The sequence below is a fragment of the Melanerpes formicivorus genome, unplaced genomic scaffold (genome assembly GCF_026170545.1).
Source record: "Melanerpes formicivorus ecotype bairdi unplaced genomic scaffold, bMelFor1.0.p_v2 SCAF_41, whole genome shotgun sequence".
Taxonomy (NCBI): domain Eukaryota; kingdom Metazoa; phylum Chordata; class Aves; order Piciformes; family Picidae; genus Melanerpes; species Melanerpes formicivorus.
In genome coordinates, this window is record NW_027142393.1 from 4,890,824 (window position 1) to 4,916,526 (window position 25,703).

Sequence of the window (25,703 nt, forward strand, 5' to 3'; positions counted from 1 at the left end):
ACACTCCTCTGGCTACAGCCCAGCACTCAGCTGCCTGCTGGGCTGCAGGAGGGCACTGCTGGCTCCTGGGGAGCTGCTCAGCAATCAGTGCCCTCAAGTGTCTTTCTTAAGGGCTACTAATCTGGAAAGATCTGTCCTGAGGTTGTAATGCCATGCAGCAGCAGCAACCTGCATGCCTGGACCCAAAAGAGGAGTTTCTCTCTTCTGAAAATCCCCACTCCATGCTGTGTGTTTTGGCTAAGTACCATCTTGAGAAGGGAATTTGCTGCTCAGCTTTCCAACAGTTTTCCTCAGCACTTTACATGTTTTTAAGCCCTCTGTGTGAGAAACTGTTTTGAATGTTTTGAAACAAGCACTTAACTGAAGTGATGCAATTTGTGCTGCATTGCTGTTAACACCACAAGAAGACTTTGCAATGTGTGTGCTGGATGCAGTGCAATGTGTGTGCTGGATGCAGTACAGTGTCTGGCAGAAGCTTAGCACTGATGCCATTTTTGCAGGATGAGAGATCCATGTAGTCCATCCTGGATAGTGCTTCAGGTAGAATCACTGAACTGTCAGGGTTGGAAGGGACCTCAAGGATCAGCCAGTTCCAACCCCCTGCCATGGGCAGGGACACCTCACACTGCAGCAGGTTGCTCACAGCCACATCCAGCCTGGCCTTAAAACCCTCCTGGGTTCCACCACCTCCCTGGGCAACCTGTGCCAGTGTCTCCCCACCCTCATAGAGAAGAACTTCTTCCTAACATCCAATCTGAATCTCCCCATTTCTAGCTTTGCTCCATCCCCCCCAGACCTATCACTCCCTGACACCCTAAAATAGGATCCATGAGTTCCAGTCTGGACAGTGCTTCAGAGCCTAAGTTACCAAGATTATGCAAGTTAAATCCATGTTTTACTAGCCCATGAAAGCACAGCTAGCACGAGGGCTCTCCTCCTCAGACCCTCCACCTTTAGGACAGTGACATACAAACAGGTCTAGAACAGTCACAAAATCCCCCTGCAGACCAGAAGCATTGCAGAGTAATTGCTGGTTAGTCCTTGAGCTCAGCTGAAGAGCTGCTGTGTTGCTCCTGTTCCTGCCTCCCTAACCAGAGCAGCTGTTGTGTTTTGTTTTCCAGCTACTTGTACTGGATTGATTGCTGTGAGTATCCTCACATTGGCCGTGCTGGCATGGATGGCTCCAGCCAAGCAGTTGTCATAGAAACACAGATATCCAGACCCATGGCTCTTACCATAGATTATGTCAACCACAGACTCTACTGGGCTGATGAAAACCACATTGAGTTTTCTGACATGGATGGATCTCACAGGCATAAAGGTTGGTCACCAGCATGTCTTTCTAAAGCTAGCTCTTTGATCCTGTTCCGTGGAAGGGGCTTTGCATTTCCTGTGTAGGCAGGTGAAACCCTCCCTGGTTTTGCAGGGTTTCTTGGTACATTTTGCCTTTTGTCAGTGTTTTAAGCATTGCTTTATGTCTTCCTTCCCTCCTTGAACCATAACTGCTGCATTTAAACAATGTGCAAAGCATCCTCTTCAGTTTCTTGTCTGTTCTGGCTGTATCTGTATTTTGCTGGTTTAGTGGAAGGCTTTCAGGGCAGGCAATGACCCCAGGCTTTGTCTGTCTAATCTGAGCTATCTCAAGAACAAGAAAGAATTTTCCTCTCTCCTTAATTACATTATGATAGTTTTACCTTTAAGGAAAAGCTTCAGAAACTGTGTTATGAGTGCTTTTAAAACATGCAGTAATACCTGACCCTGGGGAACGTGTCAGAGGAACACAGAGAGAGACTCAAGGAACAGGCTCAGCAATCAGAAGCTGTTCTGTCAATTCTGCACCCCAGCCTAGATTTACAGCAGGCTCTCAAACGAGTTGCGAAGCCAGAGAAGCCTGGCTGTGAAACGTGGGAGGGGTCTGTCCTGTGTGCCATGTGCCAGAGTGCACATACTTTGTGCAGGCTGAGAAAGCCTGGAAATGCTCAACAGGCTGCTCCACAGAAGTCAGTAAGGAGACTGGTGGAGGAGAAGCTCCACAGGAGCAGTGTGCACTGGCAGCCCAGAGAGCCAAGCAGAGGCTGGGCTGCAGCAAGAGAAGTGTGGCCAGCAGGGCCAGGGAGGGGTCTCTGGTGAGACCCCAGCTGGAGCTCTGTGCCCAGTTCTGGAGCCCCTAGTACAGGAAAGATCTGGAGGTGCTGGAAGGTGTCCAGAGAAGGGCCATGAGGAGGAGCAGAGGGCTGGAGCTGCTCTGCTCTGGAGACAGACTGAGAGAGTTGGGGTTGTGCAGTCTGGAGAGGAGAAGGCTCCCAGGACACCTAATTGTGGCCTTCCAAGATCTGAAGAGGGCTCCAAGAAAGCTGGGGAGGGACTTTTGAGGGTGTCAGGGAGTGATAGGGCTGGGGGGAATGGAGCAAAACTAGAAATGGGGAGATTGAGATTGGGTGTGAGGAAGAAGTTGTTCCCCATGAGGGTGGTGAGAGCCTGGCACAGGCTGCCCAGGGAGGTGGTGGAAGCCTCATCCCTGGAGGTGTTTGCAGCCAGGCTGGATGTGGCTGTGAGCAACCTGCTGTGGTGTGAGGTGTCCCTGGCCATGGCAGGGGGGTTGGAACTGGCTGAGCCTTGAGGTCCCTTCCAGTTGTGACAATTCTATAATTCTATGAAATTTTATTTGGGGCTTTCCTAATAGACAGATGAAGGAGCAACTTCTGAATTTCTGATGGCATGAGGTAATCTTTAGCCCTGTGTTCTCCTCCTCACCTGATGCATCCTTAAAGAGCTCCTAGCTTTTATCCATAAAGCCTTTTCAAACCAGTGCAACACTATGAGGAACAGTTCTCACATTCCAAAGGGTGCAATTAAAGATCTTCAAGTATATTAATGAATCAGTATGGGTGTGCTAGGGGGAGTTTGAACTGCTGCTAGGGTGGTAAAACTTCATACATTTGGGGTTTCTTTGTTTAGGCTTTTACCTCCTGGGAGGTACCTGCAGGGCCTTTGTCCAACACGCGACACAAGTGCTTTGGTTTCAGACTGAGGCTTTGCTGTGGAATTAAACAAGATAAAAAGTTCCCTAGCCCTTCTTTTTATGATTGTTAAGTTCTAAGCAGATAATGAAGCAGTCAGTGGCAGTGTTTGGGGATGGTAGAGTGCAGCAGTAGCTCTGAGCTGTGAGCATTCCATCCATCTCAGCATCAGCTCCTGTGGTTTTCATAAGGAGGCACAGGGCAGTCCTCACCTGCTCCCCTGAGCAGTGCCAGGCATAAACCCCTGAGTGCCAGCTGGCTTCCTAGGGACAGGTTCTTCTGAGAGGGGAAGCAAAGCTCCCTGCTCCTCTTGATATTATTCCCTCTGCTGCAAAGGCTGCCTTGAGAATTGCCCTGCATGGAGATCACTTTGCCTTCAATCAGAAACCTTTCCCTGCCTCCCCCCTTTCTCCTGGAACAAATCACCACAGGAGTTTTGCATGTCTCACGCTTCAGCACCAGACAGGAAGTATTTCTGGAAGAGGACACTGGACCTTTGCTGATTCACTGCCTCAATCAGGGACATTTGGGGTAGTCCTGTGGTTGGGGTGTGGGGGAGATGAGACTGATCCCTTCTGTGCTCCCCGTTGGTAGGCACTCAGATGAGAAGGAGCAGTTTTATGTCTTGTGGTAACTGTTTCCTGTATTGTTCACATGGATTTCATGGTCCATTTTCCTTTGCCATTTTGAGCTGTAAGGGATGGTTGACTTTTATTCTTTGTGTTTTCAAGTGGAGAAGCAGAAAGGCACGGATATGATGACCATAAAATACATACTCAGGGAGCAGAGAAAAGAGTCTAAATGGGAATCCTGTGAATAATGCAATCTGAAGTGCTGGTTAGCTTCGGCTAAGTGAGGTTTTCACCTGCTTCCCTGGCCTCTGAGGATAAGGCTAACTGGCTGAGAGGGCTGTTTGGTTTTGCTGAGAACAAGCTTTTGTCTGTTTTAAATGGCCTGCTGCAAAATGTATGAGAGAATGCCACTGAGATTTCCCAAGACCCAGCCAGCGTGTGCCTTGTCAGACTGGGTGGATCTCACATCAGAAAGAGCTCTCACTGTGTGAGAGGGGCTGCAGTGCTCCGTGCTCTGCACTGGGGACTTCTTGAAGGCAAGCAGAAGGCTCGGGCTAATCCTCGCCGTGCTGTGCCGCACCACGGCGCGCTCCTTCCACGCAGCGGGGCCTTCATGGATATGTCAACATTTAGACCTCACTGTTAAGATCTTTTGCAGCAACAAGAAGTTGTTAGGTGTATTTTTCTTTTCTTGCTGTCTTAATCTTAAAGATATTTCAGGAAAAGGCAACATCTGCTGCACTTCTCTTGTAAAACTCCTCTGTGCACCAATAGAGAAATGGGCTGGTACAACTGGCGAGGGAGTCAGAGAATCACAGAACCAAGAAGGTTGGAAAAGACCTCAATTATTATCAAGTCCAACCTGGCTCCCAACACCTCATGGCACCAAGTGCCACGTCCAATCCCCTCTTAACACCTCCAGGGATGGTGACTCCACCACCTCCGTGGGCAGCACATTCCAATGACTAACAGCTCTCTCAGTGAAGAACTTTCTCCCCACCTCCAGCCTAAACTTCCCCTGGCACAGCTTGAGACTGTGTCCTCTTGTTCTGGTGCTGCTTGCCTGGGAGAAGAGACCAACCCCCACCTGGCTACAACCTCCTTTCAGGTAGTTGTAGAGAGCAATGAGGTCTCCCCTGAGCCTCCTCTTCCCCAGGCTAAGCAACCCGAGCTCCCTCAGCCTTTCCTCAGAGGGCTGTGCTCCAGACCCTTCCCCAGCCTCATTGCCCTTCTCTGGACACGTTCAGGAGTCTCAATGTCCTTCCTAAATTGAGGGGCCCAGAACTGGACACCAGTCCTGGTGAGAACTTGGAGAACATTCTAACCAGGCCAGAAATGTGACAGTGTCTGGGGGCTCTTCATGGCACCAGAGGCAGCAGTGACCTTGCTGATCTATTTGAAGTTGTACTGCTCGATTCTGTCAGCTGTGGAGCTCAGACAGTTTAGCACTGCAGCGTTCACAGGTGTTATGCACAGTCAATGCCTAAGCAGGCATTGGAGCACTAATCTGGCTGAGCACTAAGCTGGTTTGCTTCTGTGAGCTTTGGGGTGAGGTGTGGAAACAACCCACAAACATTTAAGAACGTGTCAGACATTTAACAGCTGCTTTTGGATCCCACTGGCCGGAGGAGATGCGAGCTTCACAGTTCCCTGGGTATCTAATTGCCTCATGCAGGTTTTCCATTCCCTCAGAGCCCCTAAAACCCAGAGGTGCCAACCATTTCCCATCACACTCTCTGAAGATGGGAATTGCAGTGCAGTGAAACTGTAGCAGGAGAATGTTGTAGTCCAGCTCAGGAAGTACAGCAGATTCCCTGCTGAGATGAGTCCTCACCCTGTCGAGTTCCTTGATGGTTTATTCTTTGTTTTGGGGAGGCATGGAACTGAAGTGCTGAACCTTAAATGAATTAATTATTTGTAAATGAATTTTTCTCTCTGTTAGCTGCATGACAGCTAAACTTTTTGTAGCAGCTCAGTGTGGAAAAAGCATTGTATTCAGAGCTAGCTTCTGCAGGAGTGTTTACAAAGCTCCAAGCCGGTGTAGCTACCTGTAAGTTTTAAAGCACAAAGTGTGAAGGTTGTGGAGATTATAACCTTGTTATATTCTTCCTCATTTTTAACTCCTGTAACTTCAAAAATTGCTAATTGCAAAGGATTTGTAGGTAGAAAATAAATATCATAGACTCACAGAATGGCTCAGGTTAGAGAGGGAGCTCAGAGCTCATCTGCTCCAACCACCATGCCCAGGGACACCTCTCAACTCCACTCAGCTGCTCAAGGCCTCATCCAGCCTGGCCTGCAACACCCCCAGGCAGGAGGCAGCCACAGCCTCCCTGGGCAGCCTGGGCCAGAGGCTCAGCAGCCTCCTGCTGAACAACTTCTTCCTCAGCTCCACTCTAACCCTGCTCTGCCTCAGCTTCCAACCATTGCCCCTTGGCCTGTCTCTAGACACCCTCAGCAAAAGTCCCTCTGCAGCCTTCCTGCAGGCTCCCTTCCTAGTTATTTTGGCTGAATGTTTTGAGATATGTATGGGATGAAGGTCTAACTTAACCCAGTTCTTTAAGCTTCATGGAGGCCATGGGGTGACATGGTTATGAGATGCCTTAGAAGTAAAAAATAACAACTCTGTTACATCCATAGCTAATACTATTAAGTAATTGATACTTAGTGAGTGCAGCTCTTCTGGCTCTGTGTTGAGGTGTGACTGTAAATTCTCAGTGAATTTGCTGGTTGAGACCTGACCCTTATGTCTGTGTAATGTAATTCCTGTGTCTAACACAATCTATTACTTTCCTACTAATGGATTGTCAAGTGGACACCTTGATTAAGTGTTTTCAAATAGGTGAGTCAGGAGAAGCAGAGCTACTTAACAGTTATGACTAACCTGGCTGTGCTTTGGCAGTCCAGCTTCACTGCCTGCCAAAGAGAGCAGAGCAGTTAGTCTCACTGTCCTGTTTGGAACTGGGGTTCACACCACGGTGTATGCTGTGAGGGTAGTGATGAGCACTGCAGTCTGTAAGTAATGTGCCATTTATGAAGAGGGAGAGCAGTGATGCAGCTAGAGTGATCTTGGAGGTAAAGGAAAGACTGTCCAGTGCTGCTGTCCCCAGCAGGAGAAGGACACAGAGCTGCTGGAGAGAGTCCAGAGGAGGCCACAAAGATGCTCCAAGGGCTGGAGCAGCTCTGCTGTGAGCACAGGCTGAGGGAGATATGGGTGTTCAGCCTGGAGAAGAGAAGGCTCCAGGGGGACCTCAGAGCTGCCTGCCAGGACCTGAAGGGATCCTGCAGGAAGGCTGCAGAGAGACTTTTGCTGAGGGTGTCTAGAGACAGGCCAAGGGGGAATGGTTTGAAGCTGAGGCAGAGCAGGGTTAGACTGATGCTGAGCAAGAAGTTCTTCAGTAGGAGGGTGGTGGCACAGGCTGCCCAGGGAGGTTATGAAAGGTGTGAATTGTTCCAGCTGGAATTTGAGGTGTGCCAACTCTGTTTAGGCACATTCGGGTAAGAAGATGAAGCTATTTTCATCTAAGAGAACAAGGTAAAGCTGTTAAGGATATGCTGGATAAACAAAAGGCAGGCTCTGCTCTGCCTTTTCAGCTCTGTTAGTCAACAACAAAAGGTTATCATTTACAGACAGACTGCTGTGGCCAGCCCTTCTCCTCTGACATTTCTGATTGCAGCTGTATCTGTTAAAAGAAAAAGGAAGCAGAGTTCAGTTTGTGCTTACCAAGAACAAACAGTTCAAGATTGAAGAGCAGACAGTAGGATAAAGAGTGCTCCAAGTCTTGCTCTCTCTTTTGTCCTTCCATCCCTTATCAGATCAGGCTGGTTCATAATTTTGCAGTATTGTTACACTGGCACCACCTTGGCCTTTGTGATTGCCAGGCTGGCTGTGCTAGGGACGAGCAATAACCTCCTCTTGCTGCTGTGTTTCTTTTAATGCCAAATTGCTTTTCCTCCCCTCTCTCTTGCTGAAATCACACACTGTTATTAGTTGTCTTAAAGGCTGTGCACCTGGAAGTGTCTGCCTCATGTTTTGGGTGTTTTCTAACAGCTTTTATTCCCCTCAAGCAGCAAAGGAATATTGTCCCTCTGCAAAGAGCAGGTGAAGTTAGATTTCTGTTACCTACTACCTGAAGGATTAGCTACTTGAAGGCATTGCTGTAGAACCTGGAGGTGATTATTCCTGGCTGAATTTCTTTCATTTCCTGAACACTGATTGGGCCAACTAATTTTAAGCAAGCAGAGCTCATGCCCCATCCATCTTTATCATCAGTGGTAATAAAGAACCCTCTAGGCCTGACACATTGTCCTGACAGTTATTCTCAAGGCATTATGGAGCAGTTGTATCTGTCAGCCCATGCAGGATGGAATATTTTAACTGGCAGTCTTCCAAGAGTGAACTTTAATCTTAGCATCTCTTCTTGCAGTTCCTAATCAAGATATTCCAGGAGTGATTGCACTAACACTGTTTGAAGACTACATCTACTGGACAGATGGGAAAACCAAGTCGCTCAGCCGTGCCCACAAAACCTCCGGATCAGACAGGCTCTCGCTGATTAACTCCTGGCATGCAATAACAGACATCCAGGTGTACCATTCCTACAGGCAACCCGAAGGTAATTATCCTCTGCATGCTTTCCTCACAGCTCATTGATGTCTTTCACTTAGTAGCCAGTTGCTGAGTAATTGGGAGCTTGCCTGTCTGCAGTGATTTATTTTTGCTCCTGTTTTGTTCCAAATCATGGACATTTGCAAATTAGCATTTTGAGACACCAGTCTGTGCTTCTTTTGAGACACAAATCTGTGGCTCCTGATGGAAGTAAATCTGGTATTGAATAAATGTGCTGTGTCTTCTTCAGTGAGGAGATGCCAGTGCTGCTGCTCACAGGCCCTGGAGGTGCAGAACTGCTCAAGCTGTGTTGCAGCACAGGTTTCTCCTTCCCTGGGATGTTAAGGAAACATTTGGCATTATTTGAAAGGTAGAAGTATTAATAATACAGAATGCTGGTGGTTAGAAACTGGTCTGGCTGAGGGGGTGTCAGACAGTGCAGGGCTCATGATGGTGTCTGCTCCTCCTGATGTCCCTGCCTTTGGATTGCTACTGATTACAATTTGGCTCTCAACCTGGATAACCTAATTATATATTAAAGGAAACCCAAACCACAAACCCCACGACCCCCAAACCAAACCCTGGTGCTCTATTGCTTCCTCTTTGTTTCAGTGTGGAATCTCCATGCACAGTAATAGCTTTGGTTTGTTTGGTTTGCACACAACAGAGAATAGCTTAAAGGCAAGAGGGAGAAGTGTGCTCTCCTGGGTTCTCCATTCGAGGTGTTGTGTTGTAACGGTGGTTGTGTGCAAGATGTTTCTCTTCCTCTGTGAATCAGACACCCTGCAGTACCCTGGAATAACAGCCCTGGTGTGCTTCTCTTACTCTGCCCACAGTGTCCAAGCACCTGTGCACGCTCAACAACGGTGGGTGCAGCCACCTGTGCCTTCTGGCCCCTGACAGGAGGTACTCTTGCGCCTGCCCCACCAACTTCTACCTGGCAGCGGATAACAAGACCTGCTTGTCAAACTGCACTGCCAGCCAGGTGAGTGCAGCTGGGGGGACTTGCCTTTGTTCCCACCTACTCTCAAGTGATGAATGTTGCTGCCCATGGAATGTGGAGCCTGAAGACCAGGCAACTCGTGGGTGCATGGGCAGCATGTAATCTGTCAGGCTGTTAGTTGCGAATAAGCTTGCAAATGCCTTTCTTCCCCGAGACAGCAGAGCTTGTTCCCTTGCAAATGTGGCTGCTCCTGCCAGGCACCAGAACAAATGCAACTGCTAAAGCCAGAAAAATGGCTTGGAAAAACCCCACATTTGTATAGAAAATGAAGCATAAATATACAAAGTTTATGTGACAAGCTGCAAAGTGAATCTAACAGTGACTTGGGAGGACTCATGCGTGAACAGCTTTATGTTAATACAAGGGAACGAGCTCAGGCCAGTCAGCTGGGGAGGTAAACAACAGGGCTTCATTAAAACAATCCAGAAGCTGAAATGGAGATGCTAAAATATGCAATGAACTAACAATTACACCAATTAAAACACTGAATTCTGCATGGGAGGTGGGTTCTTTAGTATTTGAAATAACTATCCAGTGAATTATTCATTTATTTTCTCTTAAAAAACAAAGCAGATCAAGCAGAGCCAACTGATTGCCTGTAACAACTTTGATAAACACCTTTGGACTGTTCTACCCAGCCAAGGGATTGCCTGACTGAATATTACATATGGCCTTAACATCTTCCTGGCAGTCCAGCAGCATGCTGCTGACCTCTTCCAATGTTCTGCATCATGATGCATTCTGCCTGTGCCCACTAGGAAAGGGTTGGGAACAGTGCTCATCTCGTTAACTAATGTACAGCATGGATGAGTTCCCTTCTCAGTCTGCTCTTCAGGCTAAAGAGCCTCAGGTCTCTCAGCCTCTCCTCATAAGAGAAATACTCCAATCCCCTCATCATCTTCATGGCCCTCTGTAGGACTGTCTCCTAGTCCCTTTCACTCTTGAGCTGGGGAGTCCAGAACGGGACACAATACTTCAGGTGTGGCCTCACCATGGCACAGTGGAGGGGGAGGAGGAAACTTTCTCAACCAGCTGGACACACGTTTCAATGCACCCCAGAATACCATTGGCCTTCGGGGCTGTGGGGGCACACTGCTGGCTGAATGTGAGGGAGGCTATGCTGGCAAATAGACAGTACTACCCACCAGGATAGGCTGACTTTCTTTGTAGCCTACACTTGGAGAGCTTCTGCTGAGCTTCTCCAAGTTGCAGACCACTGTTCAGAGTTTGGAAGAGTTTGCCTTTCAAAGGTGACCTGCTGCACAGCACGTCCCTCCACGTGGCAGAAGAATGAGGCAGCTCCAGCTGTAAGTCCTGCTGCAGAAATGACCATGAAATGCTGAACTTCCTCGGCAGGGCAGAGAGAGCTGAGGCAATGCCCCAAGCATAACACAGCTTTTAAATACAGCTTGGCTGAACAATCAATGAGGGTAAGAAAGGGGAGCAACCAGCAAGTTATTTGGTATGCCCAGGCACAGGGAAGAGCATGTCTTGCATTTCTGAAGCTCTCTGTTTCACTCCTTCCCTTGCTCATACAAACCCCAGGCAGGAAGCACAACACAAATCTCTCTAGATGTCTCTTCCTAGCATCAGCCACACCATGACCTCTGAGTTTAGGCTCAGCCCTGGGAGCCTGCGTGAGGCAGTTTCTTGGGTCTGTTTTGTTTGCGTTTCTCTTGCAGTCATCGCGGAGGCACGGTGTTGCCTGAGCTGAGAGGAGAGGCACTGCCAAGGTCCCACAAAGGCTTCTTCTAGTTTTGGCACAAGTATTTTATCCTTTGGAAAGGTTGGCAGGCCCCACTCCTGCTTCTCTCATTTAATTCAGGCGGTCTAAACAATCCTGTGTACAAGCACAACAACGTTAGGGCTCTTTCCTGTAGCCGTGGGTGTTCTGATTCATCTGAGAAATGAGATTAAGTCTACTTCAGCAGTCCACAACGACTCTTTAAGAGCTGAAGCGCTGCTTCTGAGTAATATCTTGAAGAATCAAATCACAGAATGCAGCAAAAAGCAGTGAGTGGTTCATGTCAGGGCACTAAGTCACCGCAGCAACGTCAGAGAGGCTACAAAGTTTTGTATGGGTGGAAGCCTCAGAGCAAAGCATCCCCAAACAAACAACAACAACAGAGAATATTTAAACCCTAACTTTTGTAAAACTAAGAGCCAGAGTTGCCCAACAGAAGGATGGCTTGGGCAGGGATCTCCTGTTTCATGAGCTGTACTACTTCTGTTGAAAAATTACTCCAAATTCCTATCAAAGCCTGGTTTGTTCTGGTTTGTTCTCCCTCCTTCCCCTCCCGCCACAGTTCCGCTGCAAAACCGACAAATGCATCCCCTTCTGGTGGAAGTGTGACACTGTGGATGACTGCGGAGATGGCTCCGACGAGCCTGAGGAGTGCCGTAAGTGCAGCCTGCCTTTGGCGTCCGGGTTTGGCCGGAGGGCTCAGATCAGTCCTGGTGCTCTGCGTGTGCCAGGGAGGGGAACGTCTGAGCGCTTCTCTTTGCAGCGCTGTGTTTGCTCTCTGTGACAAAGGCTGCGGGCTCTTCTTAAGGATTCTCATTAGCTCATGGCTACCGAGGGCCTTTGAAGGTCGCTGGGAAATGATGGTTTGCATGTTTCAAACCTTTGCTTGACCCCAGTTACAGCTTTGCTGAGGTTTCTAATTTGAAAGCACCGTTCTGAGGGTGCTGGGGGTTAGATATGAGTGCAAACTGCAGCTGGGTTTAGTTGGTTTGTGTCTGTATAGAACAGAAATCACAGAGCAGGGCAGGGTGCTGGGGGTTAGATATGAATGCAAACTTAAGCTGGGTTTAGTTGGTTTGTGTCTGTATAGAACAGAAATCACAGAGCAGGGCAGGGTGCTGGGGGTTAGATATGAATGCAAACTTAAGTTGGGTTTAGTTGGTTTGTGTCTGTATAGAACAGAAATCACAGAGCAGGGCAGGGTGCTGGGGGTTAGATATGAATGCAAACTCAAGTTGGGTTTAGTTGGTTTGTGTCTGTACAGAACAGAAATCACAGAGCAGGGCAGGGTGCTGGGGGTTGCATATGAATGCAAACTCAAGTTGGGTTTAGTTGGTTTGTGTTTGTCTCTGGGCAGCCTGTCGCAGTGTTGTGACATTTGAAGTGAAGAGGTTTCCCCTCGTGGTCAGATGGAACTTCCTGTGTGGGTCCAGTTGGTGTCTTTTTGGTAGTGCCCACTAGCAGGAGTCTGCTCCCATCCTCTTCACATGCCCCCTGCAGATATCCCCAAGCCTTGATGAGATCCTCCATGTGGAACTCTGATTTCCTCTGTGACTGTTTCACTGCAACCCTGTTCAGCTGTGTGTTATTGTTGGTGTTCAGTGCAGTGTTCTCCACAGGACTCCTGCTGAGATGCTGTGGCTTTTCCAGCCTATTTTGTGTCAGTGTTTTGGTTATCTCAGTATTTGGACATTGCAGTTTTACAGATGTTGGGAAAGGGAAGTTTGCAGAGCTAAACTTCGCCCCTCCAGTACAAACAGTTGTATGCAATGCAGGATGTTCACACACCCTGTGAAACCTTGACACACTCTCCTGAAGGTGGTGGATGTGCAGCATCTTGCATGGATTCACAGAATGGTTTGGGTTGGAAGGGACCTTAAAGATCATCTAGTTCCAACCCCATGCCACGGGCAGGGAGAGCTCCCACAGGCCAAACAGCAGGGACCAGTAACAGTGCCCTGCCGAGCTGTAGCCGAGTGGAAGTTAGCTGTGATGATGCTTGCAGCACCTGCAGGGATGGTTGCTGTCTCTTTGTTAGGGAAGCACCTCTCTGACTGCACTCATCACAGGAATGTCTCTGGGTGAGGCTGTTTGAGGTCTCAGTCACTATTCAATATTATTACAGTGCTCTAGATAGAGTCTTGTATTCTCCCCTTGAGCTTCAATGCACCATGTGCTCTGCTACGTGTTCTGCAGCCTGACAGCTCACTAACAGTTAACTTGAGGATTTTTTCATGTTAAAATCTCTCATCCATGTTTTTATAGCTTTGTAATTAGTTCTTTTTCTGCTGCAGGGGCTTTTGAAGCGAGCTTTGACATATGTGATCATCCCACATGAGATAACATTTTAAGCTGCGCTGTGTTTGCATCAAATACTACCTCTGAGGAGTGTAGCTGAACAGTCCCTCAAGTGGCAGTGGCTGTGAGGGAACAATGTTAGACTTGTCATGGGAAATAAAATGAGAATAGTCAATGTCTTCAGTGCAGAACTCAGCTGCTTGCATCCTAACCAGCAAGTCTCTGTTCAGCTAGTAGTAAGCATCAACCTGTAGAGGGGTGCACTCTGTGTGGTTAGTAAAGTAGAGCTGCAGTGATGGGAACTGAAAACCTCAGGCTGTGGAATTCATTTGCTCTGGTATGTGCACATTTTAGTCACTGATATCTGCTCAGATTGGGGTTAGAGAGGCAAACTGGAAGCTTTCTAAGCTCTTTTGATTAGTCCATAGAGGAAGAACAACACCTTAACCATTCCCCTGATAGCCTTCATCAGAAGTTTTCTTTCCTCTCAGCTGAATTCAGATGTCAACCAGGACGCTTTCAGTGTGGAACTGGACTTTGTGCTCTGCCAGCCTTTATCTGTGATGGAGAAAACGACTGTGGGGACAATTCTGATGAGCTGAACTGTGGTAGGTTGTAGTAGAGCCTGGGGACTTCAGGCACGTGGTGACACTGAGCTCAGTGCCAGGCTTCACTCTCTTGGGAACCTACGACTTTGTTCCTGTATTTTTAAACCTTCTCCTCTCTCACCTTGTTAACTTTGCTGCTTTTGGCTCTTTTAACTTACAGACACACACGTGTGCCTGTCAGGGCAGTTCAAGTGCACAAAGAACCAGAAGTGTATCCCAATCAACCTGAGGTGCAATGGGCAGGATGACTGTGGGGATGAAGAGGATGAGAGAGACTGCCGTAAGTTATGCTGAGAGTCTTTCCTCCGCCGCTCTGTTCTGCTCAGACCTCACCTGCAGAGCTGTGTGCAGCTCTGGAGCCCTCAATGCAGGAAGGACATGGGCCTGATGGAGAGGCTCCAGAGGAGGCCATGGAAATGATCAGGGGCTCAGAGCACCTCTGCTACAGGGACAGGCTGAGGGAGCTGGGGGTGTTCAGCCTGGAGAAGAGAAGGCTCCAGGCAGACCTAACAGCAGCCTGCCAGTACCTGAAGGGGGCTACAGGAAGGATGGAGAGAGGCTGTTTGCAAAGGCCTGCAGGGACAGGACCGGGGGCAATGGCTTTAAGCTGGATAAGAGCAGATTTAGATTGGATGGGAGGAAGAAGCTCTTTACTATGAGGGGGGTGGAACACTGGAACAGGTTGCCCAGGTGGGTGGTTGGGGCCCCATCCCTGGAGATATTCAAGGTGAGGCTCAACAGGGCTCTGGGCAGCCTGATCTAGTTGGGGATGTCCCTGCTGAGTATGGGGAGGTCAGACTGGATGAGCTTTGGAGGTCCTTCCCAGCCTGGACCATCCTATGATTTTTGCTCTGGTGACTGTAGCTGCTTTTAACTGAAGTAAAATACATAAGATGCCTCTGTAAGGTAATTGAGGCACATGCAAACCAGCTGATCTGGGGGGCTGCTTGCTGTACAGTGCTCCCTATACCTGAGAACAAACTGAAAGGACATTTATTGGCTTCATTTTTTACAGTTGCTGCAAAGGAGGGAGCTGTGTAAACAATTCCCAGCAGTTAATTGGGTTTCTGACTTGGGCTAAAACATCCATTTTACTCTGAACCACTTCCAAAATGACTCCTTCTTGAGGTTCTCATCTGCCATGCCCTGCAGCCTCACATTTCAATAGCAAAAAGAGATTTTTCTGTGTCTTTTATGGGAAACTGTGTCAATCTCTATCTCTTTCTACACCCTTTGATGGAGTTTTCTACCTTTCCTTTTCCCTTTCCTCTGGGGACGTTTTGGTTACTTCACCTCCTTAACTTCATTTCCATTTACTCCGTTTTTAACACATCTTACTTTTCATACATTCCTTTTCACTCCATATTTTCAGAGAGAAGTAGAGGAATATTTCCAGATTTAGCATGGAAATGTGTTGAATAGTTCATGTCTTTCAGCATTTTGTGGGGTTGCCTTGAGAAACTTCCCTGTCCTTCACTCAGCTCAGTATTCAGGTCTCCTGCTGCTCTGAAGTGCTGATTCCTGTTTTCTGCATTAGCTTTCTCAAGGTTTGTATAGCCCAGAATGGCTCAGGCTGGAAGGGAGCTCAGAGCTCATCTCCTCCAAGCTCCCCACCATGCCCAGGGACACCTCTCAACTACACTCAGCTGCTCAAGGCCTCATCCAGCCTGGCCTGCAGCACCCCCAGGCAGGAGGCAGCCACAGCCTCCCTGGGCAGCCTGGACCAGAGTCTCAGCAGCCTCCTGCTGAACAACTTCTTCCTCAGCTCCACTCTAACCCTGCTCTGCCTCAGCTTCAAACCCTTCCCCCTTGGCCTCTCTCTAGATACCCTCAGCAAATTCCCTCTGCAGCCTTCCTGGAGGCTCCTTCCAGGCACTGGAAGGCAGGCACTGCATTTCTGCCAAGACCATGAAGAGCATGGCCTGCTCCGAGGAGGAGCTTGCTAAGGATGCAAAGGCTTTGTTGATGGTCCTGTTTAATGGCCATCTTCAAAAGAGCTCAGCTCAGCTGGGTTGGTTTGCATGGGACCTTGCTTTAGAAGCTGATTAAGTGGGGTCAGCTCAGCTCCTGTGGAAGAGGGGAGGGAGTGATCTTTTCCTTACAAAGATCCACACATGCTATGTGGAAGATTCCCCACACCTTGAGCTGAAAAACTGAAGCAGCAGTCTGTAGCCTGTGGGAGGGATAGGGTCAGGATCAGCAGTGATGGGTTTGAAAACTTCCCAGGGGTTGGTGGGGCTAGGGCAGTGTGCTGCACCATGACCCAGGCTGTTGGGTTGTCTGCAGCTCAGCCACCCACCCACCTGCAGAACCAGTGGGGACTGGGGAGGTCAATCACACACGTTTGTTCTTTCTCTCATGCCTCACCCAGCACTGCTTAGCTTCTCTGAGATGAAAGCTACATCTGCCAGGTTCTAGTTTAGTTAAACCCTACTTGTGGCTGCTAAAAGCTCTCCTGTTGCCTTTGGGGAGATGACAAAAGGAGAAGGGTTTGAGTAAGTCTACCACACAGCTCATGTTGAACTGAGCTCCTGCCAGAAGACAGATAACAGATGAGGCCACTGCACTCCTGCTTTACTGGACTGAGGTTCATGAGGTCCAGAAGTGCTTTGGGTTTGTTTTGGGTTGGTTGGTTGGGTTTGGGGTTTTTGTTTGTTTGGGGGTTTGGTTGGTTGGGTTTGCTTTTGCTTTTGTTTGTTCTCTGTATCAAGTGACCTTGGAAAAGTCACATTTCATACTCAAGGCTTTCCATAGGAGGAGGTAATTACTCTGGGCTTCTTTTAAAGCACTTTGAGACCTCCTGCTGAGGTGTCCTAGCTCAGTGCCAGTGTTACCTTCTGTAAGGGTAGCTAACAGCATAACCAGGGGTAACTGCTTTTAATTCCAGCACTGTGCATTTATAGATGGGAAGGTGACCCTGAAAGGAAGAAGGCACCAACTTGTGCCAAGCCTCAGCATTTGCATTGTGCCAAAGCCAAGGAGCAGCAAGGATGGTATCAAGAGTCAAACTGCCTTTCCACAGGGCTAGGAGAGTTTGTCAGAAGTCTTGTGGAGTTCCCTAGGTGAAAGTGGGACACTCCTTCCTGTGGAAAACATTGTTGGGCAGCTGATCACACTGATTTCCACTTACATTCACTGCAGGTTAGAACAGCTTGGGGGTTCTCATACATGTGCTTATCTCTAAAGAAGACAGACACCCTTGAGAAGAGTCTCTCTGCAGCCTTCCTGCAGGATCCCTTCAGGTGCTGGCAGGCAGCTCTGAGGTGCCCCTGGAGCCTTCTCCTCTCCAGGCTGCACACCCCCAGCTCCCTCTGCTCCCAGCAGAGCTGCTCCAGCTCTTGGATCATTTTGTTAGAGCTGTTGCCTCAGTGCTGCTAGAGACAGCCAATTCCTGAAGGTGGAATTCTTCCTATGTATTTTCTTATCCAGATATCTCGAGTATTAGCTGAAGTGAATGGGTTTAATTTGGAATTCTTTTCTTCCCAGCTGAAAACAGTTGTTCTCCAGACCACTTCCAGTGCAAAACAACAAAGCACTGCATTTCTAAACTGTGGGTATGTGATGAGGACCCAGACTGTGCTGATGGATCAGATGAAGCCAACTGTGGTGAGTTTCCCAGTGGTTCTGAAGGTGTTCTGCAGGGTGACATAGGTGAAAAAGCAGCCAAGGGAAATAATCCTCCCACTTGATGTCCCCTTGCAATGCCTGATAAGAAAACTGTGTCTGGCTCACAGAGCTGCTGGTGGGTGCTGATCTTTGTATGAACAGTCCATAGACTTCAGGTTCTGCCAGTGGGAGTTTGGCAGCAGCTGTAAATGAGCTGCAATGCCATTCTCTCATGGTGTTATCCCCCCCTGACAATTCACCCTGCACCCTTGGGTGCTGCTGCAGTTTATATCTGGTGGAAAGTGTCATCACTGTGCAGCTCATCCTTGTTAAAGGTGGCTGTGCAGAAGGAGACAGAGCAGCTTCCAACCTGCCATGACCACGCTTTGCTTCTGCCTTATGTTAACTTTCCCCTCAAGTTTGTGAGCACACCTCCTTGGCTCTGAATGAGCAAGCAGGCTCCTGAAGGATGTGGCATGTGAAACAAATGATTTTGAAGCTAACATTCCAAACATTTGGGCTCCTTCAGTGTGCCCAGCAATTCTGGCATGCCACTGCTCACAGCTTGCTTTCCTCCTTTATCTCTTTGCCCACAGTGATCTAAATGATATTTCTCTTCATGGCAGACAAAAAGACTTGTGGGCCCCATGAGTTCCAGTGCAAGAACAACAACTGCATTCCAGACCACTGGAGATGTGACAGCCAGAACGACTGTGGGGACAATTCTGACGAAGAAAGCTGTAGTAAGTCACTTTGCCTAAGCACATGTAAGGAGTGAAGTCACTTCAGCAGCACATGAGAAGGCTCTTTGGAGTTTGATACATGGACCTGTATGTTTTTGTACAGCCCCATCTAAGCCCTTGAAAATCACCTGGCCAGAGCTGCAAATGCCCTGTGCTGAAGCACTCCAATTATATTCCTTCTGACAGGGAGCTGTGATCCTCTAGCAGCTAGGCAGAAAGGCCTGGCCTGGGACTTCTCAGTCATCTGCTGGATTCCACCCAAATATTCCAACTAGTTTCACCTCTGTCAGTGTGTTAGATCTGATCTTCAGTTGAGATCAGTGACCAAGTGATAAGCATTGGTTCACCATGAACCTTGGTCAAACACTACCTGCCCATTTGCCTGGTTTGGCACCTGAGAGGTCCTTTTCTGTGGTACTCAGTCACACACAAGATGTTCTTCACAGCACCTCTATGAGCCAATGACTTCAGAGCTCCCTGGGTTTTGCTTCTTCCCAGGGAGCAGAGCAACCTACCCATTCATCACCAAACACCCACTTACCTCCCAGCCTTTCCTGTCACCTCTCCATCTGTAAGCTCCTTAGGTTCTTTTTATCTAACACTGTGCTTCTGTTTCCCTAAAATTGCCTGAAAATTCCATTCTTAGCCTTACTTTCTTTGTCCCTTTGCTGCTGTTTCTCCCCATAACATTGCCAGCAGTGGGGTTTTTATGGTGCTGATTGCAACTCGCTGGATTCTCCTCCTGGTACCTGCAGCAGGCTTGTCACTGTGAGTCTCTGGGTTATGGTCATGCTTCCTCCCAGACTTGGTTTCTGGAAAATGGAATTTCCTTGCAAATTCAAGCCTTGCCTCTGAGGCATTCCATTTGCCAGCTCAGCCCTGTGGCCCTGAGTGCTTAGACAGGGGAAGGTGACTCTTGGCACATGTCAAAAGGTGTCTGATAAATGGTTTGCTGTTGCATTATGGCATGTCAAAGAGCAGGCTGCTTCTAATTACCTGGATATTGGCAGCTGCTAAGGGAATGCCTGCTCTGTGGTAAAGGTCTCCCCAAACTGGCACCATACAGGGATCAAAATAAATCAAATTTACAGCCAGCATCACATCCTTTGCCAAAGGCATTTGATAGAACTGTGGAAGTATTTTCATTGCTGTCTTAGTGTCTGCAAAAGAAACTTAGATATAAAACATGGTGACACAAGATCTGACAGAAAGAAACCCTGACTGCTTGCAAGTCACTGGGCTTGACTTGGTTCTGCTCTTTCATCCAGAGCAGTGTGGGCAGCAGGGCAGGAGAGGGGATTCTGCCCCTGGGCTCTGCTCTGCTCAGACCTCACCTCCAATCCTGGCTCCAGTTCTGGTGTCCCCAGCAGGAGAAGGACACAGAGCTGCTGGACTGAGCTCAGAGGAGGCCACAAAGATGCTCCAAGGGCTGGAGCAGCTCTGCTGTGAGCACAGGCTGAGGGAGCTGGGGCTGTGCAGCCTGGAGAAGAGAAGGCTCCAGGGGGACCTCAGAGCTGCCTGCCAGGACCTGAAGGGATCCTGCAGGAAGGCTGCAGAGAGACTTTTGCTGAGGGTGTCTAGAAACAGGCCAAGGGGGAATGGTTTGAAGCTGAGGCAGAGCAGGGATAGAGTGGAGCTGAGGAAGAAGTTGTTCAGCAGGAGGGTGCTGAGACTCTGGCCCAGGCTGCCCAGGGAGGCTGTGGCTGCCTTCTGCCTGGGGGTGCTGCAGGCCAGGCTGGATGAGGCCTTGAGCAGCTGAGTGTAGCTGAGAGGTGTCCCTGGGCATGGTTGGAGCAGATGAGCTCTGAGGTCCCTTCCATTCTGAGCCATTCTGGGATGCATTGACTGATAGGAGGGGTCTGTGTTACACATGTTGTGTGGACTTGCTAACAAACCTAGGGTTGTTTCTTTTCCTTATGCAGAGCCTCAAACTTGCACTTTGAAAGACTTCCTTTGTGCAAATGGAGACTGTGTTTCAGCAAGATTCTGGTGTGATGGAGACTATGACTGTGCAGATGGCTCAGATGAGGTAAGCTTCTTCCAGGAAAAGGATTGCTTTAGTCAATGAGCAGGCTGCTGCTGCTGGGAATGGATCCCCACCCAGGACTCTCTTGCTAGGCAGCAATGGGAGGTATGCACTTGAATCCCTCTATGCAAATGTCCTTACCAAATGCAGTCAAAGCCTATGAAATAATGAACATCAAAACAAAACCAACTCATGTTTCACAACAATTTATATCTTTGTGTCCCAGTGGGGATCTGGACCTCTTCCCATCTTGGAAATGCTTTGTACCCTACTTGGATACAAGTTCTGCAGCCAGGCAGTAGGATATTCTTCACACAGCAGTGATTTGGTTTCATTTGTGGGGTTTGGGGATGTCTGAGACAACAAAGCAGGCTGGTGTGTAGCAGAACATCCCTGGATAGTGCTTTGTAGTTCTACTGTTTTTCCTGTCCCTTTTCTCCCTTCTCTCCTGCTAGTGCTGGAGCTCAGGTGCTTCCCACCCACTTAGAGAGTGCAATCCACTCTTCATGAACCATAGCTCCAAAGAGATTTCATTCCACAAGGCATTGCTGTGTTCCATGGGGTGCAGCAGTGCAGGCCATGGCTTCTGTGATGAGCTGTGTGGTTACCTGCACTGATGGTCACCCCTTGGTCTCTTCCCTGCCTTGTTCTGTTGTACCAGAGGTATTGTGAAACAGGCTGCTCCAGAGACCAGTTCCAGTGCTCCAATGGGCAGTGCATATCAGCAAAGTGGAAATGCGATGGCCATGAAGACTGCAAGCAGGGGGATGACGAGAGGAATTGTGAGCCAGGTACTGCCTGAAACCATTAGTTTTAGAGAAAGCTAATTAATATGTATTGATTTTTAGCTGTAATAATGTGCACTTCCTAAAATCAGCTCAGGTGGGCTAATTTAGCCTGGACAAGCCGATTAGCAGAGGGAAGCTGCTGTGGGACCCAGCCCTTTGGGCTTGCCCTGCCTTTCCTTGCAGCTTACAAACGTTTGGAGTCGCTCTAGCCAGCTACAAACCTTCAGCAGATGGAAAAGCACAGCCCTGTGAACACCTGCTTTAGAAACTCTCTTTTCTTAATGCCCAGCTCTGTGTCTGTCCCCAGCATCCCCCACCTGCTCCTCACGAGAGTACGTGTGTGCCGCCGGAGGCTGCGTCTCGGCGTCCCTGCGCTGCAATGGAGAGCTCGACTGCGCCGATGGATCTGATGAGGTACCTGGCTGCTCCTGCCCAGCCACTTGCCTAACACTTTAGCTCTCACAGCAGCCCTCTGGAGAAGCACCTGGGAGTGATGGTGGGCAGCAAGTTCTGCATGGGACAGCAATGTGCCTGGGGGCTAAGAAGGCCAAGGGGATCCTGGGCTGCATTCAGAGGAGAGTGTCCAGCAGAGCCAGAGAGGTTCTCCTCCCCCTCTACTCTGTCCCAGTGAGGCCACACCTGGAACACTGCATCCAGTTCTGGGCTCCCCAGTTCAGGAGGGACAGGGATCTGCTGGATAGAGTCCAAGGGAGGGCTCCAAGGATGCTGAAGGGACTGCAGCACTGCCTGGTGAGGAGAGGCTGAGAGCCCTGGGGGTGGTTAGTGTGGAGAGGAGAAGGCTGAGAGGGGATTTAATCGATGTCCATCAATAGCTGAGGGCTGAGAGTCAAGAGGGAGGGGACAGGCTCTGCTCAGTTGCACCCTGTGACAGGACAAGGGGCAATGGATATAAACTCCAGCACAGGAGGTTCCACCTCAACATGGGGAGGAACTTCTTCCCTGTGAGGGTCACAGAGCCCTGGAGCAGGCTGCCCAGAGAGGTTGTGGAGTCTCCTTCTCTGGAGCCTTCCCAGCCCTGTCTGGATGTGTTCCTGTGAGACCTGTGCTGGATCCTATGGTCCTGCTCTGGCAGGGGTTGGACTGGAAAATCTCCAGAGATCCCTTCCAACCCCTAACCCCTGTGAGCCTGTGTGATCCTGTGAAAAGGACCAATGGGTTTGGTGCTTCCATTCATTGGACACTGTCAGATAACTTTGCCCCGTGGTTTTGGTTGCACTGATTTTATGTTACATGGTTTTAGCTACGCTGCATAGTGCTTGTTTGCTCTGTGGCCACCTCTTGGAGGAGACACATTTGCTTCCCCTAAGTCAAAACCTGAGCATGGCTCTGGGGAAGTTTGCTTGCAGGACTCCATACTGTCAGCGTGGAGAAGTTTGCAGCACATTTGACTCCCTGTGTCCCCTAGATTGATCTAACATAATCCTGGCAGGCACCTCAGCCTCCCTGAGCCTTCCTGCCAAGCCCTGCTTCCTACCTGCTAGACTGTTGGTATCACTTTTTAACAGGTACTACCTCCATGAACGATTGCAGGGGGAAAAAGTAACAGGAATAGTTGTTGTATCTCAGAGCCATAAAGGTGCCAGCTCAGGGTGAAAGATGCCAGAGCTCTGGCTGCTGCACAGTGCAGGTGAAGACAGCCCTCTCTGGAGGGTTCTGATTCTGATCACTGTGGCTATGAGCTAGTTTGCACTGAGTGTTCTCATGTCCAGTGCCATTTCTGGTCCTGCAGCTGCCTTCAGAAATGCAGGTGGTTTGCACTGCTAATGCAGAGCATGTGAAGCAGCAGCAGCAGAACACAGCCACCTGCCAGCACCCAAAGGGGGCTCCAGGCAGGATGCAGAGGAACTGTTTCCAAAAGCCTGCAGTGACAGGACCAGGAGCAATGGCTTCAAACTAGAGAAGAGCAGACTCAGATTGGATGCTGGAACAGGTTCTGCACCATGAGGGTGGTGGAACACTGGAGCAGGTTGCCCAGGGAGGTGGTTGGGGCCCATCCCTGGAGATATTCAAGGTGAGGCTGGACTGGGCTCTGAGCAGCCTGATCTAATTGAGGATGTCCCTGCTGAGTGCAGAGGGGGTTGGACTGGATGAGCTTTGGAGGTGCCTTCCAACCCAGACCATTCTGTGATTCTCTGAACACCCCTACCATGTGGTTACCATTTCACTTGGACTTCAGCAGCTGTTCAAGTTGCACTTTGTGACTCGAGGACAGCTGTGCTGTACTAAGTACACAGGGCCCTGAAAAACAGTGCTGGGAAACGTTGTGTTAGGTGTCTCAACACCTGGTTGTAGTTGCCATTCCTGAATCCTTGTTGCCCCTCTGTGTTGCCACAGCTGGACTGTGTAACAGAGTGCAGGGAGGATCAGTTTGGATGCAAGAACAAGGCCCACTGCATCCCCGTCAGGTGGCTCTGCGACGGCATCCATGACTGCGTGGACGGCAGCGATGAAGACAACTGTGACCAAGGCAAGAGACACTTTCCTCCTAGAGCCTTGCTTTGTTAGGTTGGTATTCACACCCCTCAGAGGCTAGTGGTGCCCTGGCTGTGCTGGGTAATGAAATGGAAGCTCTGTGATCTCTCTTGACAGAGACAGCTTCCCCAGCGATCTGCAGGGCGGAGCCAAGCTTGCATGGTGCATGACCCAGAGCTCATTGTTCCTTCGGGCTGGTTCCTTCCCCAAAGACCAAACGGTTGTGTTCTTCCCAGCAGCACATTCTGCCTTATCAGGGAAGCTGGCTGCAAGTCCAGTTAATTTACAGCCTTACAGCAGCAATGAATTGCAAAGGCATGCAGTGTGGTGGAACGTGGCTGAAGAAGTCATCTGCAGAGCCTGGCTTGCTGTTGATTTCTGTGGAGGGGAAGTGGTGCAGCTAAGCAGGACCCAGGAGCCCACATCTGGCAGCCTGGCTCTGCTTGGAGGGCAGAGCTCTGCACGCCAGGGGGTTCACCTGTAGCTAAACACTGCTTTCAGACTGGCACAATTATGTCTTAGCTTCCAAATAGAGACTTGAGCAATACCTCTGCTGGCTGAACTCTCAGGGTTGCTGCTGGAAGGGAAGGTGCTGGGGGGGTCTGAGGGGGGTTTAAGGGGTTTGTATTTTGGGTGGGGTTTTAGTTTGTTCTGGTTGGGGTTTCTTGGGTGCTCTTCTTTTGTGGTTCTTTTTGTTGGGGGGTTTTGATGTGTTGATTTGGGTCCTTTTGGGGGTGTGTGTTTGTTTTGAGGGAAGGTGTTTGGGTTCTTTGGTTTTGTTTTGATTTGGGTTCTTTTGGTTTTGTTTTGATTTGGGTTCTTTTGGGGTGTTTTGATTTGGGTTCTTTTGGTTTGGTTTTGATTTGGGTTCTTTTGGTTTGGTTTTGATTTGGGTTCTTTTGGTTTGGTTTTGATTTGGGTTCTTTTGGGGTGTTTTGATTTGGGTTCTTTTGGGGTGTTCTGATTTGGGTTCTTTTGGGGTGTTTTGATTTGGGTTCTTTTGGGGTGTTTTGATTTGGGTTCTTTTGGTTTGGTTTTGATTTGGGTTCTTTTGGTTTGGTTTTGATTTGGGTTCTTTTGGTTTGGTTTTGATTTGGGTTCTTTTGGTTTGGTTTTGATTTGGGTTCTTTTGGTTTGGTTTTGATTTGGGTTCTTTTGGTTTGGTTTTGATTTGGGTTCTTTTTGAGGTGGTTTGGTTTTGATTTGGTTTTGTTTTTTTCTGGTTTTGATTTGGGTTCTTTTTGGGTTTTTGTTTTGATTTGGGTTCTTTTTGGTTTTTTGTTCTGATTTGGGTTCTTTTGGGTTTAGATTTTTTTATTGGGGTTTTTTTGTTTGTTTTTTCCTTTTGGTTGCTTGTTTGGTTGGGATTTTTTGGGTGTTTTTTTGTTTGTTTTGGTTGGGAGGTTTTGTGGGGGTTTTTGTTTTGGATTTTGTTGTTGGTTGGTCAGTTGATGTGGTGGGGGGCATTGGGGTTTTGTTTGCTTTCTTGGTGTTTGGGTTGTTTTTTTTGTGTGAGCCTTGCTTCAGCTGCCAGCAGTGTGGCTGCACAAAAGTCTCAGCAAGGGTAGCACTTCAGCAATGGTGACAAACACAGAGCTTCTCATTCAGATTACAGAGTGCCTTATCAAAAGCAAACTTTTACTCAGCATCCTGTCAGCCTCTTGTTTTATTCCCAGGTTTTTCTTTTCTTTGAAGTGAGCAATTCTTTTCCTTAGTCATCTCCAATCACCATATCTGTGTCACTTCAAAAGCATATTGCAGTACAGTAATAAGTACTAATCATCAGGCATGAAGCAAACAACTGCAGAGGAAAATATCCTTCCCTTAATTTGTTGTTAGTCTGTTAACACTTAACACTACTGGGAGGAAAAAAGAACTGATGTGGGATGACTAAGTTAGAATGGATAGATTCAAGGGAGGTTGTAGAGGAGTTTGGGTGGGAGGGAGGTTGTAGAGGGGTCTGGGTGGGAGGGAGGTTGTAGAGGGGTCTGGGTGGGAGGGATGTTGTAGAGGGTCTGGGTGGGAGGGAGGTTGTAGAGGGGTCTTGATGGGAGGGAGGTTGTAGAGGAGTTTGGGTGGGAGGGAGGTTGTAGAGCAGTTTGGGTGGGAGGGAGGTTGTAGAGGGGTCTGGGTGGGAGGGAGGTTGTAGAGGAGTTTGGGTGGGAGGGAGGTTGTAGAGGGGTCTGGGTGGGA

The 25,703-nt window shown here is 48.9% G+C and overlaps 1 protein-coding gene across 1 annotated transcript in view; it reads left to right on the forward strand.

Moving 5' to 3' along the window:
* The window catches only part of LRP1B (LDL receptor related protein 1B), a 603,705-nt gene that overhangs the window by 511,972 nt on the left and 66,030 nt on the right, over window positions 1–25,703 (forward strand). The window contains exons 60-71 of the mRNA XM_068158711.1: window positions 1,122–1,321; window positions 8,020–8,208; window positions 9,038–9,186; window positions 11,511–11,604; window positions 13,738–13,854; window positions 14,015–14,134; window positions 17,341–17,460; window positions 18,087–18,203; window positions 20,126–20,232; window positions 20,891–21,020; window positions 21,325–21,431; window positions 23,373–23,505. Coding sequence (XP_068014812.1) covers window positions 1,122–1,321; window positions 8,020–8,208; window positions 9,038–9,186; window positions 11,511–11,604; window positions 13,738–13,854; window positions 14,015–14,134; window positions 17,341–17,460; window positions 18,087–18,203; window positions 20,126–20,232; window positions 20,891–21,020; window positions 21,325–21,431; window positions 23,373–23,505 — 1,583 coding nt within the window. The remainder of the gene's footprint in view (window positions 1–1,121; window positions 1,322–8,019; window positions 8,209–9,037; window positions 9,187–11,510; window positions 11,605–13,737; window positions 13,855–14,014; window positions 14,135–17,340; window positions 17,461–18,086; window positions 18,204–20,125; window positions 20,233–20,890; window positions 21,021–21,324; window positions 21,432–23,372; window positions 23,506–25,703) is intronic.